The sequence below is a fragment of the Acipenser ruthenus genome, chromosome 17 (genome assembly GCF_902713425.1).
Source record: "Acipenser ruthenus chromosome 17, fAciRut3.2 maternal haplotype, whole genome shotgun sequence".
NCBI lineage: Eukaryota > Metazoa > Chordata > Actinopteri > Acipenseriformes > Acipenseridae > Acipenser > Acipenser ruthenus.
In genome coordinates, this window is record NC_081205.1 from 4,007,885 (window position 1) to 4,023,271 (window position 15,387).

At 41.2% G+C, this 15,387-nt stretch overlaps 1 protein-coding gene across 1 annotated transcript in view; it reads right to left on the bottom strand.

Moving 5' to 3' along the window:
- Nucleotides 1-13,195, bottom strand: part of LOC117422995 (cytohesin-1) — a 69,903-nt gene extending 56,708 nt beyond the window's left edge. The window contains exon 1 of the mRNA XM_034038296.3: nt 12,990-13,195. Coding sequence (XP_033894187.1) covers nt 12,990-13,005 — 16 coding nt within the window. The 5' untranslated portion in view covers nt 13,006-13,195. The remainder of the gene's footprint in view (nt 1-12,989) is intronic.
- Between the last annotated feature and the right edge of the window lie 2,192 nt (nt 13,196-15,387).

Below are 15,387 nucleotides of genomic sequence, written 5' to 3' on the forward strand. Positions count from 1 at the left end.
ATGGTTTCCAGTGCTAATGGTTCACTGCTGTTTCAGGGTATTTGAGCTTGTCTGCTCAGGGGGGAACATACAGAGGGTTCCAATACTTCCAGAAGGACAAGGCAGGACAGTCCTGGGACGGGGCAGCTCACAGTAAGCCCTTTAGTGCCAGCCTCCGGGGAGGGGTTCAACATGGAGAGGTTTTAAAGAAAAAATGGTCTGACTGCATCTGTTTGTAATAACTCTGTTTGGATTAGCACGGCAATATTGTTATATGCTATTTGCCTCCTCTTTCAGAAACACACTTCAATCATTTTCAAGACAAGATTTGTGTTTGCTCAGCCCAGGCAGCATCTCAACAAATGCGACCAGAGGACCACGTCCCTTCAGTAGACACAGACATCGAGTGTTTTGTGTGAGTGAACAGAATCACGCACGACGAGAATTTCAAACAGCAACTCGCTCAGCTGAGACCTTCTTACACACAAAAAACCCCCACCTGCTTCAGTAAACACTGGAACCATGGCAAGCTGTTAAACCCTTTCAATGTGGAAGTTTTGAATCCTAACCCAAACCCCTGACCCTGGTTAATTCAGTTGAAAATGAATATTGGGTGTGCTCTGCAGCCTTTCAGATCAGCTGCTGCCAATGCACAGTGTCCCTCTCTGGATTACTCACAAACACTGCTTTGACTGCCAGCAGCCTTTTCACAGTCAGGGGCCGGGAGCCCACGCTCTCCTCTCTCCAGTCCTCCGCGGCTCCGAGGAGACAGAGGGAGGACAGAGCTCTGACATCCCACCTCTAATTGGCTGCTGTTGGCTAATTACTTTTTAAGGCCCCCCTGCCCACCTCTCCTCACAGGTTTTCTTCATCTTTCCAGAAGCCTTTTTTTTTTTTATTGCAGCACAGCACGCCCTCATTTTCACCTTATTAAGCTTTTATCTACTGTTTCAAGCGCGTGTGGTTGCATAGCAACTGTGTTACATAAATAAAAGGTTACTGTATAAGAATGTGTAGGTTTTTTTTTCTAACAATCCACAAACACACACACGGACAGCTACAGATGCAAACAGACACAGACACACACACACACACACACACACACACACACACACACACACACACAGGCTTGTGGACCCATGCAAAGTATGAGCCTGACGTGTATGTTGCAAGTATTCTCAGCAATGTGTGTGATTGCTTCCATCTCAGCTGCGGTGTTTAAAAAGCTCTCTCCAAGCAAAAACACATTCAATGATTTCCTATTCTGAACTGCGTGCACCTGTGCAATCAGAAGTGAGATTCTACCCTTGAGACCTTCAAAGGCATCAGCATGAGAGATATACAGAACCTCTTTCCAACCCACACAGACCTGCAGACACAGTAAACACACACACGCATGCACGCACTAACACACACATGCATGCACGCACGCACGCACACATGTAATAATGCACTTTGTTATCAATCAGTTAGTCAGAGCCGCTCTGTTCTCTGTTCAATAGCAGTTCTCTAACTCCCCTTCAGTATATTTCCCAGATGGTACTTAGCCAGGGTAGACTGCAGAGTGGGGAGTTCCAGTTCCTGTTCCCATGCAGGGAGGGTGAGGAGAGTATCGTTTGACCCAGAGATCGAGGGTCTATGCTACCCCAGATCTTCTACCGTATATTCAGAATACAAGCCATCTTTCCCTGTAGTGTTACAGGTCTCTGAAATGAAGTGTGCCATTTTTATACTGATGTAACTCAAATATATACATAGGCTACAGTTTTTAAATACCCTTGAAGATTAAATAGATTCAATCGAATCTGTTTTAATGGTGTGTTTTGTTTTTTTTTGCCTTATTATTTTAAACATAATTTTAGGCTGTGATGCTCACAGCTGCTCTGTCCAAACAGAACGGCCTGCCAAGTCTGTGCTGACATAACGAAACAAGCACCGTTGCAACATTTTCTTATCAGCCTTAAAAAACTGACCAGATCTCTGCTTGTAAAACTGCTGACAATGCTTCTGCTAGGTCTGCGAGGTTGTGATTTCACTTCATGTTTTTAAGGCATGTCATGCGAATATTAAAAAAAAAAAAGTCATCTGACCTATAAGGTGCAGAGTCAGTGAGAAACAAAAAACTGGAAAAAGTTCTGAGCCATTACTGTTTTCACAGTTCAGTTTTCCATGTTACAGTATTTTCTTTCATGCTTTTTAGCATGTGATCATGTGAACACTGAGCCTGCTTCTGTGGAAGGTGGCAGTGACATGCTAGATACATACTTATGGCACAAACACACACTTACAGCCTGCAAAGCAAGTTCACTGTTATAAACCCTCTGTATAAAAACTCTATTGTAACATTGTGGACGCAGTTAGTTGTGCAGAGGAGTGGTTCCAGTGTCTGTTATCACAGGGATTTTGTTTTTGTCCCATCCTTTTTTTTTTATGAAACTATGAAACACATAAACCAGATAGGAAAAAAGCAAGCATTTCTATATGGAGTTAAGCAAAAAAAAGACAGATTGGGACTGCCAGGAACTGTTCAAATATACCAGCGTCAACTTGTAACCTGCCCCAGGAAATCTCCCAGAACATCAGCTGAAGATATTTCAGCTGAGGGGGCCAGTAACACAAGTCTCTGGCAGGAATACAGAGCTCGAGAAAGTGGCTGCTGTTCATTAAATGCTTCGCTCAACTGGATATTCCTCAAGTACCCTTGCTTGCTTGCTTGCTCCCCATGTTGGGTGTACTTTAGTGTCTCTGTGACTGAGATCACACGACAGCACTAGAGGCTTACAGTGGCTCCCACAGTTATTCAGACAGTTAGTCCAATACGCAACAGTTTATAGGTTAAATTGTGTTCAAAATTCAATTCCAGGTAAAGCAAATCACCTAAAATCAATTCTTAAAATCTTAAATGGTAGGCCCAGGCCTGAGGTTTTGCGCATCAAGATGCCATGTTTCCATCCATTAGAGGAGGAAGGGGGTTGAGGGAGTGAGGGAGGTGAGGGAGGGAGCTTCTCTGTGCCTCAGGACCCCTGAATGCTCACAGAGAGATCTGGGGGACAGCAAGAGTTCAATTCTTACTAGCTTCTCAGTGCTTGACAGTCTCCACTGAACAGTCTGTCACATAAACAACTGGAACTGGAAGAAATGAACCAGCTGGGAATATAGCTGTAGAATAACTGGCTTCAACAAACCCCCCAGCAAGGTTTTATTAAACAGGTCTCAAGGTCTAATAATAATAATAATAATGATAATAATAATAATAATAATAATAATAAACACATTTGCAAAAAGTATTAATATTGGATTTGGGAGGCTCATAGGTTAACTGGGGTGATTTTCTTTTCTTGTTTGCTTTATAAACGGAGGTCAATGAGGCACAGCTGTGTTGGCAGATCGATTGGGGACAGAGAGAGCGCTCCGACAGGACTGGAAGAGGGGGCAAGAGGGTATACCCCACTCCTTGTACAACATGTACACACAGCTGAGAGAAGCAACAGCACAAACAAAACAGCACCACACAGAAGGAGAGGAGAGCGCACCGAATGCTGCGTGACAACGACAAGCAAAACTTGAAGAGGGAGTCAGCCTCATGCTCAGTGGTGTAGTCCTATATCTGAAAGATCCAGAATGGCACTAAAATAAAGATTTTCTGAAACAAGAATTATTTTACAAATTCACATTTTATTTGTATACCGAACTTCTGGTAATTTCAATAAGTTTCCACAAAGTGTCTTTGTTCAGCTTCGTTTGTGCTTGTGTGCACAGTCCTGGTCGATGCCCTGTCTGTTGCTGTCATCTTCGTCAGCATTTATAGCCTTCTTAAAGATGTAGTTTGTGGTAGAAAAAGTTCCTAATGCTCTTTTCATTGCATCAAGAAGACTACTGACTGAATCAGACAGTTGTGTGGGAGATGCGAGCCATGTGACTTGGATTGCCATGAAACCGCAGCTGTCCCTGAAAAAGCACTTCACTCCAGCCTTCATCTGTTCAACTGGATGTGTCTCCATGGCAACAAAGTGAATGCTGCCAGAACTCTAATGGCAATGAGGAGATGGTTCTGTGTGCCACTGTACTGTAGCAAGTTATAGAAACCATATTTTTATTATGGTTATAAAAACAAATCAGAAGCGAGCTGTGTGGATCACCAACAAGCTGGTTGCGAAACTGCAGATTCCTATCAGATCCTGTTTACCATTAGCAGTGCACTAAACGTTTGCTATAGAAACTCTTTAAAACAAATGTGTAAGAGGTGAGATCCCTTCCATTTACATACATAACTTCTTTTACAGTGCCAATGTAGAACAAACATCATACCTGTTTGTTCACAGGCTACCTGCTCAAAATAGCTGTTGTGTTTATATGCAGCCCATGTTACACAGTCTGCAGCTGTCGTTCTTATGATTGTCAGTCTGGATGTATTATGAATTATAGTTTCACCAATATAGCAAAAGAAAACAGTGCAGGTACATTGGACCCTAAACAATGAAGGCGGCTTTCATCCGAATCCCTGCACACGTGTCACTGGCTCCAACACAACTGTAGAATGAACAGTGTGACATGGCAGCTGAACTGGAGCTTTGTCTCTGCTGTGATTCTGCCCAGGCTGGCACTGAGCAGAGACAATCTTCTGCACTCTCTCCCGCCTCAGCTCAGGCAGGCAGGCAGAGAGGTTGCCATGAAACAAAACTATTAGGTGCATTCACTGTACTGTTCAGCCGTCAGCACAGTCCCATCAATTCATATTTAAACCAGTGCGCGCGCACACACACACACAGACACACACACAGAGGGTATCTCCTACATATTTTGTGATATATGTAAAAATGTGCACCCCGTTAGGTCTATAGGAGGCTAGCAGCCGATGATAAAAGTTTGGAGATTCTTGAAAATTCGAGTCTGTTTTCGTATTCACGGTGTAGCGTGTGACAGGGAGACAGACATATCCAGTGAAAATACAGTATGAGGACCCACAAAGACACCAGCATTAAATAATAACAATAAGATGCTCTGTCAGCCTCACTGTCTCAACGTCTTTCTGCTTTAAACAGGATTTCATTGTCTATCCCTCCATGTACAGGGTCACATTTGTTGGGAAGCGGTTCATTACCTAATCTTTTATAATTAGAGTATTTTAGGACATACTGTGGTTGTTATTGCATGTATTTCTAGCTTTGTGGGATTCTGCCCTGCATATACAGAACAGAATTGCTGTCATTATCATAAATCTTACTATTATTATTAGATTGTATTACAATTATTAATGTTACCATTATTTATTACAATTATTATTATTATTTATCACTTCAAATACCACAATACACCATATTAAACAAGCACACAATATTGATTACTGGGCCACGTGAGGGGCGACTGCTCTGCCAGCGTATTCTGAGAAAGCCTTTGTGCCTGTCGGTCTGTCAGTCTGTCAGTCTGTAGAGTGGGGAGGTGTTTTTTCTTCCTGCTGGGTTACAGAAGCAGAGCAGGATATGGGGATGCTGTTTGCTGTGTGGACGCTGGAGGGCACTCAGAGCTCCAGGGGAAAATCAAAAAAGAGTTCACCCTTTCCCTGCCGCAGAGGGACTGCTTTCTCTCAGGCACCTGGTTTTGTTTCGCTTGTATTAAAGCCACCGCAAAGATAAAGAAAGCGTTTGCCTAAGATTTTACAAAGTCTCGTTTCCAGCTGCCAACATTCAGAGGACTTCCTTTGGCATTGTTCTCTTTTATTTTCTTTAAGAAGCAGTTGAAAGAGCGTGTCTCTGGAGTAGCTGTCCTGCCCCGGGCTGGAGTCTGGGTGAAGTGTCTCAGCCGGGGAATGGATAAGCAGGGAGGAGCAATCCACATAGAACTCTGCTTCAACAGGAAGCAGTCACCAGACAATGAAAGAAATCATACCTCTCACTGTATGCAAGCATATAAGAGCAAAGACCAAAATCTGTTTAACTTGCCTTTAGAAGAAACTTCTATCCTTTGGACACAGGGTCCAAGTTTGATATCAAATAAAGTATATCAGGGACTGTAGAGTATACCATTTATTAAGTCACCACCTGTTTGTATTGCACTCACCACCTATTTCCTTATGCAGACCAGGCTGGATCCTCTGATTCCCCTGGAAGGCAGGGTATGTATGTCTTGTATGTACCTGAACATTGCTGCTGACCAAGTCCACCCACAGGGTAAATGCAATATATTGATGCACACTAGATGTCACTGTGCATTGCAGGCACGTTTCAGCAGGGAAAAGGAGTCAGGGGAGAGATTAGCATGGACACAAGTAACATAACAGAATGAACGAACCTCTGAAATTCTAGAGATTTGGGGAGCTGTCTAGGGCAACCCAAAGTAAATGAGCAGAGATGAGTCTGCGTGATACTGCAGGGCTCAACACTGACACTGCTGCAAGGGTTAAGTGAACAGCTGAAATTCTCTTTTAAAACAGCAACATCATTCAGCAAAAATCCCGTTCGAAAAGAGGAAAACAAAAACACAAAGAGGAAGTGATTGTTGCCACACTTTTTGTTTTTTTGCACAGCTTTTACGTCAATCGAGAGTGGGGGTTTTTCAGATTTGTTTCGTACATCTCACTCATTTGCACTGAAGCGCGTCACTCTCTGAAGAGATGCGAGTTCTTCACTCTGAAGTTACTACAAATAGCAGCCCCTGCAGGTTTAGAGATAACTAAGTAAGGCATCGCAGCGCCCAACGCGTGATTTAAAAAGAGATCTTTGTCTGGGGTGGTCTTGAGACCCCTGCAGCACCGGTGATCAGTAAGGAGGTCTAATGTACTCCACTCACAGCTGCAGACCAGTTAACCAGTCCTAGTCTGTGGTATAGCCCGAAATCATTGTGTATCTTATTTCCTTGCAAGAAACTAAACGCTTTCATTAGTTCTAGCAGGGTTGTCTTTGTATGCTTTCTGTAGCTTTACATTGTAACATACAGTACCAACCACCAATACCAAACCAATCATTTTTTTTAACAACAACGTTAGGGCTGATTTGAAAAACTCTGCTTACTACAGGAACTGTTGGTTCTTTATGCTCCTCATCACACCTTGTGATCAGTGAATGCTGAACTTTTAGTAGTTCCTAGAAGTCATCTAAAATCAGGAGTGGCGAGGAGGGCCTTCAGTTGGGATGCTCCCTGCCTCTGGAATTCCACCCCAAGTCATTTCAGGTATGCTGGCCCAGTCAAGGATTTTAAATCAAATTGAAAAACACATTTGTTTGCATTACCTTATATTGATTGGCCAATGTTTTTTTATTGTAAAGTGCCCTGCTCTGCATGAAGAGAGCTATATAAATGCAAACTGGATTGTATTGTATTGTATCGTTTTTGGCTGCATAGGAGTCTGGCTTGTTGCTTTTTTTTTTTTAAAGTGAAAAACAGCACGCCCACGCTTGTGGAGCCATCGCCACAGCAACCACAGTTCACCTGACAACACCTGAAGTTCCGGCTTCAGTAGAATCAAGTCTGTTAATCATTTACAGCATTACCTCTGTTGTTTCTAGGACAGAAAGTACACACTCCCAGAGTAAAACCTGTCAACAGTATCTGTGCAAACAACATCATAGCAGTAACTGCATCTGAACTGCATTTTAACTTCACTGTCTGAGACGGCTATATTAATCCTGTACCCACTGAAGTTCTGCTGTTGTCCAGAACGTTGCAGTGACAGCATTGCTGATCTGTGGTGTGCACCTTCCCTTTCCAGTTCATGCTTAACCATATGTTATAACCATACTTTTTTGCATTATTTTGCATTTAATTTAATATGAAAAATGTCATTCTGAAACCATATTTTAATCTGATTACATAAGTAACATAAGCTATCTGTCGGCATAGAAAACTGGGACCTTTTTTCAAATAAGGAGACAAATGTTTGGACACCGGGACAGTTGGGGTCCTGGTCAATCTGGGACATCTGATCACCCTAATTATGGGCAGATATTATATATATTTTTTAAATGTCCTCTTTTGTGAGTATGGAATGCAGGCATGATGCATTAAATGATGTGTACGTGATTCACAAAGCCATTTGCTCCGAAGGCCCATTATACCACCATTTACAAAGTTCCAAAGCTTTCAAACGTAGCCCACGGTCACTGGATTCAAGTGCTCGCATGTATTCTTAGGCTATTTATTTCGATTGGCACTGATGTTAAAAACCATTCACTCACTGGATATCTTTCTTTTCTGTACCGCTCACAGCGCTTGGAAAGCAAGCATTTGAGACGTACTTCAGTGATTGAATGCAGCATGGGAAATGTTTGCCTTAAAAAACAAAGACAATTGTTTTGACACTTGAAGCTGTTCCAAGCACCCCCACACTCTCCTCCTCCCTTCTCACTCCCACACTGCGGGTATGTAGTCCTCTCGCTTTTGATGCAGTGTGATGATGACTGAAAACACAGCGAGCTTATCTTCCAGTCCCCAGGCATAGGTAGGGGAAGGGACGGTCCATTTCAATTGCTATGTATTGCATTACAATGTATTGAGTATAGTTGTTTGTACAACACAATACAAATAACTGGAACTCCAGTATTAAATGCAGACCCATGGGCTACACTGCACACATTTCAAAATACTGTGCGATACAAATGGTTCAGAAATACTGTGAGGGCTTGAACCTCGAAGGAGAGTTCTCACCTGCAGACACCAAAACACATTGTGGTCGCTTTGAAAGGTCAGGCATGGATTCAGACACTAATACAGCCGTGTGCAAATGTATTAGAACACCCCAATGCTTCTGTTGTTTTGATCTGTTATGCACATGAAACCAAACCACTGGAACTGAAACTCTTTGGAAATTGTCAAAATAGGCAATTTAGTGACTGTTTAATTATGACCTTAATAAGCCACACATGCAAAGTGCCTAATTAAACCACAAAGTGGTCTAACATTTTCACACATCACTGACCGAAAATTGAAATTCTCACACCCAGAGGTTTTAATGCAGGTAGGTATATAAAGGATATTAATGACCAAAAAAAAAAAAAAAAATGTAGAACATAATCTAAGCTAGCGTCTGTTAAAGTATGTGGATTCACGAAGCACAAACAGTTTTGGAGTTACAGTGCCTGAGAAAACGTCAAGATGTGGAGGAGTGCATATCAAGTCAAGCCTAGCGTTTAGAACGAATGAGAAAGACTGAATGATATAAAACGTGTCCTGCTTTGTACACACCGGGCATCAACAAAGACATCAAGGCTCTCGGATGGGCGTGTGTTTACGGGATCTCTGTACCCTCCTCCCTGTCTCTCTCCCTCGGGGGTTTGGAACACTATTGTTCATCCCTCCCCCCTTCCCCAGACTCGGCTCAAGCTCTTTCCTCTCTGGTGCACAGCAGCATGGTATACATGACCTCGCTGGTCCCTGGTGTCCATGAATAGATTATTGAAGAGTTCCTTTCCCCTGCTGTGTATTGACCTGCTGCTCCTCTGAAGACGGGAGCCTTGTTCTGTCCTCATTACTGCACAGGTTTACAAGAGCTCCACCGATCAGCTGCACGCTATACTATATATCCACTCTATACAGGCACGCACTGCACAGTGCAGGACAGACACACGCACACTACATTGTGGAAGGAAAAACGATTTACATCACTGCTGCTCATAAAGCACGTCCTTCCTGGGTTACAGCACTACAACTCTAAATCAGTCTGCAACTACCTTGGTTTTGCCCTGGTAAAAACTGTTAGTAACAAAAGTTAGGGTTTAGAGTTCCCCAGTAAAAAGTGATAATAATGGAAGATTAAGAATAGGGTCATACAATGCAATCCTATAAGAGGCTGTATTAATATCAGTGCTGTAAATAGTAAGGGATCTTACAATATAAACACCACTGTAGTGTATATAGGGACCATTTCCTTACTATTTACACAGTGCTGTAAATTAGACTCTGGATTGATAGGTACAGTACATTAGCAACCCATTCTAGAATTGCACTGCAGCTATTGATCTGTTTGTGCCCCCTGGGAAGATGAGTGGATACTCTTTGGATAATGTGATGTTTATCTCTGTCTCTCACTCTCCACATCATAATAAGACTATTAGCCTTTTAAACGCAACTCTTCCAATTGTAAAGTGACGATGTTCAGCCAGCTCCACTAACCCTTTGCCAAGTGAAAAAAAAAAAAAAAAGTTTTTTCAATTGTGGAGATGCCTTTGCACCGAAGTAAAATCTTAGTGAATAAAACCCATTGTGTGATTCTGTGAGACCTGTATTTATAACGCCATACTGAATATATACAGTGTGTATATATATATATATATACACACACACATACATACACACACATACATACAGTATATGAATTACCTTCAAGACAGTAGTCGGTTGAGATGAATTTACACACACACACACACACACACACACACACAGATAGCGTGTTTTAGAATTGCATGGCCATTGGACAACACAAATGATGCCACCCTAACCACCCAGTTTTTTTTGTTGCTGAAATGAGTGTACGGTGTAGATCCCAGGGGAATGTCCCTGCGCCTGTCCTGCTGGTAATATGAGCAACCGTCCCTCTGCCTCTACAGAAGTGATGATGACATCATCGGGATCTGATGACTGTTCTGAAAGCTCGGGTCATACTGAGAAATGACATCACAATGAAGGGATTCATAACAAGCTGCTGTGTTATGAATACAGCAAGCATAAAGCTACTGTATCCATAGTAATTGTAATACAGTTTGATACAGCCTTACCAAACACTGCATACATATCTTTAAAACATTCCACCAGTCTTATTAATTTAAACGGAACAAAATGACAAGCACTACTCAAGAGTGTGTAGGAGACTATTAATTCTGTTTCTCCCTTGGTTGTTTCAAATTTTGCGATATTAACATGTGTGCATTCTCCTTTAAACACCGCGGAATATTTTCTTGTGAGAAATTATTTGAAGTGAACCTAAGAGCCCTTAAATAAAGCTTGTTTTTTTTCTTCTTCTCCTGCAATAACAGGCAATTGTTGTTTCAGATAAATATGGTCCCCCCCCCCACTCCCCTCCCCCAACCCACTCTGGATCAAGAGCTTACTTAACCAAGCCCTTACCTCAAAAGACTTGCAAAGTGCCTCACGCTGGAACACTGGGACTTTATTCTTTAAACTCGCAACTTGCGGCGAGCAAATTTAGCAACACATGCTTGCGATGATGCAAGCTGCATTGGGAAAAAAGTACTTTGTATCCATTATGTGAGACTAATGAGGCTGTTTTTTTTTCACTAACTGATACACTAGAACCTGACTAACAAATCTATACCACAGTTTCACAGTGATGGGTTGAGCAACAAGGATGGCTGTATCTTTACACTGAAACTGAACAGAGAGGGTCTTAAAATACAGTATTAATATTAGTATTATTAGTATTATTATTAGTATTTTAATTGGGTGCTTGTATATCTCATGCTCAAGAGAGATGAAGAGCAATAGTACAGCCCTTCAGAGCTCTGTAAGCCTAACTTGTGTTTAAAAGCAGTGATAGCCAGGGCTTTAATATCTGTTTCATTACTTTTTTCTCTACTCATAAATGTCTTCTACTCATAAAAAGAAAACGCTATTAAATACAGTTTTGTTAAGTGCGATTAGCTGCTTGTCAAAGTTTTGATTTGGTCCCAGACTAAGAACAGCAAGACAACAACTAACAGAACTAGGAACATTTTCTATGTCAGTCTGTATGGTTCAGCTGCACGGTACAGCATAAAGCATACACTGCACCTGCGACCTGACTCATATTAATATTAGTTATTTCTGGGAAGATACAGGGTGAATGACTGATACGAATAAAAAATAAAATAAAAAGTTTGATGTGAATTTGCTTTCGCAGTTGTCAGCAAAAACAAAAGCACAGTTTTGATTCAGCAACTTAATGATAAGGCGTCAGAAACTGGAAAACAAGTCAAACTAGTATGGCGTAGTATTTTGTATTTAATCATATCCTGATGTAACTATCACTGACACTGTTATCTGCTGTATTATTGAATTGTATTTTGTCACACTTGTACTTGCTTGAACCAAAGTCATTGTACTTATCTTGCTCTTAATTGTATTATTACTTGTACTATGATACTTGAAATGTATTTGCTTACGATTGTAAGTCGCCCTGGATAATAAGGGCGTCTGCTAAGAAATAAGTAATAATAATAATAAAATACTTGTGAAAAATAAACTTATAAAAAAAAAAACGCCAAACTTAAAATAGATGGCTATTTTTTGTGTCAATAAATCCTTTGAGAATGGCGTCTTCGCAAACTGTCAAAAAACACAGGATTTCCTTCAGAAGAGGAAAAAAAAACAGCAACCAGCTCACAACTCTCCAAAAACATCCTTGTGCAAACATATTGTTTGTTGTGAAACACGGTTGCTAGCTACTTGCTCTCCTTCCACTGCTTTCTCAGTTGCTTACTGAACTTGAATAATAGTTCCAAGCTATTCGCGATACGGTGAGAACACTTGACAGGATCCATCAAAGTTCTCTGCGAGTCTTAAAAACGTGCAACTATCAACATCATAGCGGTGAATAAAGCGAGGGGGGGGGGGACGCATTTTGACAAACGCTTGTTTATTTATTTAGGATACCCAGCCTATGTACTGTAGCCACCACCTTACTTATTAAAACATAGCACCCGTAGCTTACTGTACACGCGTTTGTGTTTCTCTGCCATACTTTGCACTCAAACGGATGCAGAATGTTGGTATGACACACGGTGGTGGTAAAACAACAGGGTCTTGCATCCCCGGACCATATCCCACCAGCGTGGCAGCTGGCAATGCAGGCAGCAGTCAGTTGCATCGCCCCTGTCCGTAAGTACACACTTTCTCATTAGCAAATAGCATCCTGCTACCATTACAATGCAAATAACACACACACACACACACATAATTAAAGTCTGCTAATTGACTTTTTATTATTATCATTATTAATAATAAACTCGAAATGCAGCAATGCTTTTTATGAATTATTATAAAACTATAGGTACTGTAGGGTGCTGTTAAGGTGATGTACTGACCGTAATTGTCTTCCATACTGCTGTTGTTTTTTGTGTCCTCTCCCCTTCCTGTATCTGGATAGCAGCAGCACCTTCTTCTACCTTGGTCCTTGCCTCCCCCTCTCTCTAGTATATATATATATATATATATATAAATATATATTTCTCCCTCCGCCGCAGTCCTTATCCGCGCTCTGTCTCTACCCCGAAAACTTCAGTCCGTGCTCGCTAGGGTGCTCTCGTTCCTCTTAACGTCACATCGAATTTTTGAAGCTACAGGAGTGTGTGCCATCTTACTGCAGACACGTGACCTAATCCAGTCAGGCAGTATAGACAGAATATTGTATATCGTACATGCCTGCGAAATGTCAAATATTGAATGCGGCTATAATTATGCAAGTTGTTTTCTTTGGTAATTTTAACTTGCTCCCTCTCTCTTTGTTATCTCTTCTATCTGCTGAAAAAAAATATATATATTTTTTTTAACAACTGGAAACGAACGCAATTACTTGTATTATAGTGCTGTCTGTAAATGAGACTTAATTATGATTTATTTTTCTATATAGAAAATAAAGTCTCAACTGCGGAGTCATTCCTTAGAACACAGTACAGCGATTCTCCCACCAGCATAAATCTACTAACCCTAAACTTGTATTGCTGTTGGCTGCACTCTGAGCTGGGTGCAGTGCTGTAGCTGAGAATTTAAAACTGAAGGTGCATTACCTACTGTCAACCACAAAGTGGCACCAGATATTAAATGTGACAAACTCAGAATCCACTCTGTGCTTTTACCAGTGTCGTTTTATTCCTGAATGATTGGTTTTGAGTGAGGGGATTTAGTGCACATGGTCAGGGTGTAATTGCACTGGCTACAACAAGGCATGTGGTGTAGAATGCTGTTCCCGCAAAGATAGCTATTGAGCCCACTCAACATATTTCACTTGTGATGCAAGGGTTCCATTTGAACCCAAGCTTTAAGACATGAAATGCTTCTCTTACTAACCCTCCCTCCAGCAGTCCATTTTAAAGCTGCATTATTGCTGCGACTTATAAAAGGAGATGGCCAGCTCATAGCAATGGCAAGGGAACTGACCTGACACTTCGTAAGAAGTAACAGCACAGTGAGATGTCAGTATCAGTGCAAAGCCATTTCAAGTAACCTCTGCTTCTGGTCAGTATCTCCGTTTCTCAGAAAGAGCATTATGAAACAAGACAGCAGTCCATAGAATATCACCTTGTTCACAGGGACTCCTGCCAAGATACAAGGAAGAGGGGCGAGAATTCTGCTGATTTAACCGCAAAAAAAAAATCAGCAGAGACGGAAACGTTGACTTGTATTGATATCTGCAGCTGGTGACGGCTTTAGCTTTTATGGAGTCCCTGTGGAACATGCAGAGGAGCTGGCCAATAGAATGTGACAAACACACTGTGCGGGGAACAGGACAAAGCGTTCTGGCTGTCTGACCATTCTCTTAGCAGACAAAGAGAAGTATCGCAATTTTAAAAAGAGGCATCTTTTAATTGACTATACACAGCAGTGTGCCCTGGCCAAACAGGTACTTGAGCTTGGTGCATTGATACAAGGTTGGGGTTCGGTGAAGCTTTTTAGGCATTTATGGTTACAGGGGCCAACTTACTTCAATAGCACTTAACTGCAGGTTTCTCTGTAGCCCAACACTTTCTTCTCCTGTAGACATGATGCTGCAGTGGACTTTTGTGCCAGTGATTTCCTATGAAGGATCTTGCTCTGGTGCAATCCACCAAGCAACAAAGCCAGATCTCTAGAAAAATAAATCAAATAACTAACTAAATCAATCAATCATAAATAAAAAATAAAAACCAGACTTCAGAAAATTGACAACTTTATTGCACTCCCCCCCCCCCCCCCCCATTCAGAGTCTCTAAAGGTCACTCCTTGGTCAGAAAACATGGTGCAATGCAGAACCGTAAATGCAAATATGATATATAGGACTTTTAAACCAGAATCTTCTGTTAAAAAATATATATATACATCAGAATCTTAATACATTTTCAGATATTTCCACATGAAACATTAATAAACTCTATAACATAGTACTCAATAGTAGTATGTCTCTCAATCCCATTTTACTGTATTCACTACAGTAACCATATTATGATATGAAACATATTGCATTTCTTGACAAATCGAATTGTGGATAAATTCTAAACTCTATAGTTTTACAATCCAACAATCTACAACTACAACAGGTTTTTTTTGTACATATAAATGTAATCCATTTGGGATGTTTTACTACATAGTGTGGGTTACACTGGAAGCACAAAGTGTACTGTACATATCCAATACTACCAAAGCATTTTGATACTATAGTTTATGTATTAACTCAATCTTTCTTAAAATACAAATCTGAAACATCGGACAGTGGAAGACCCTCTTTTT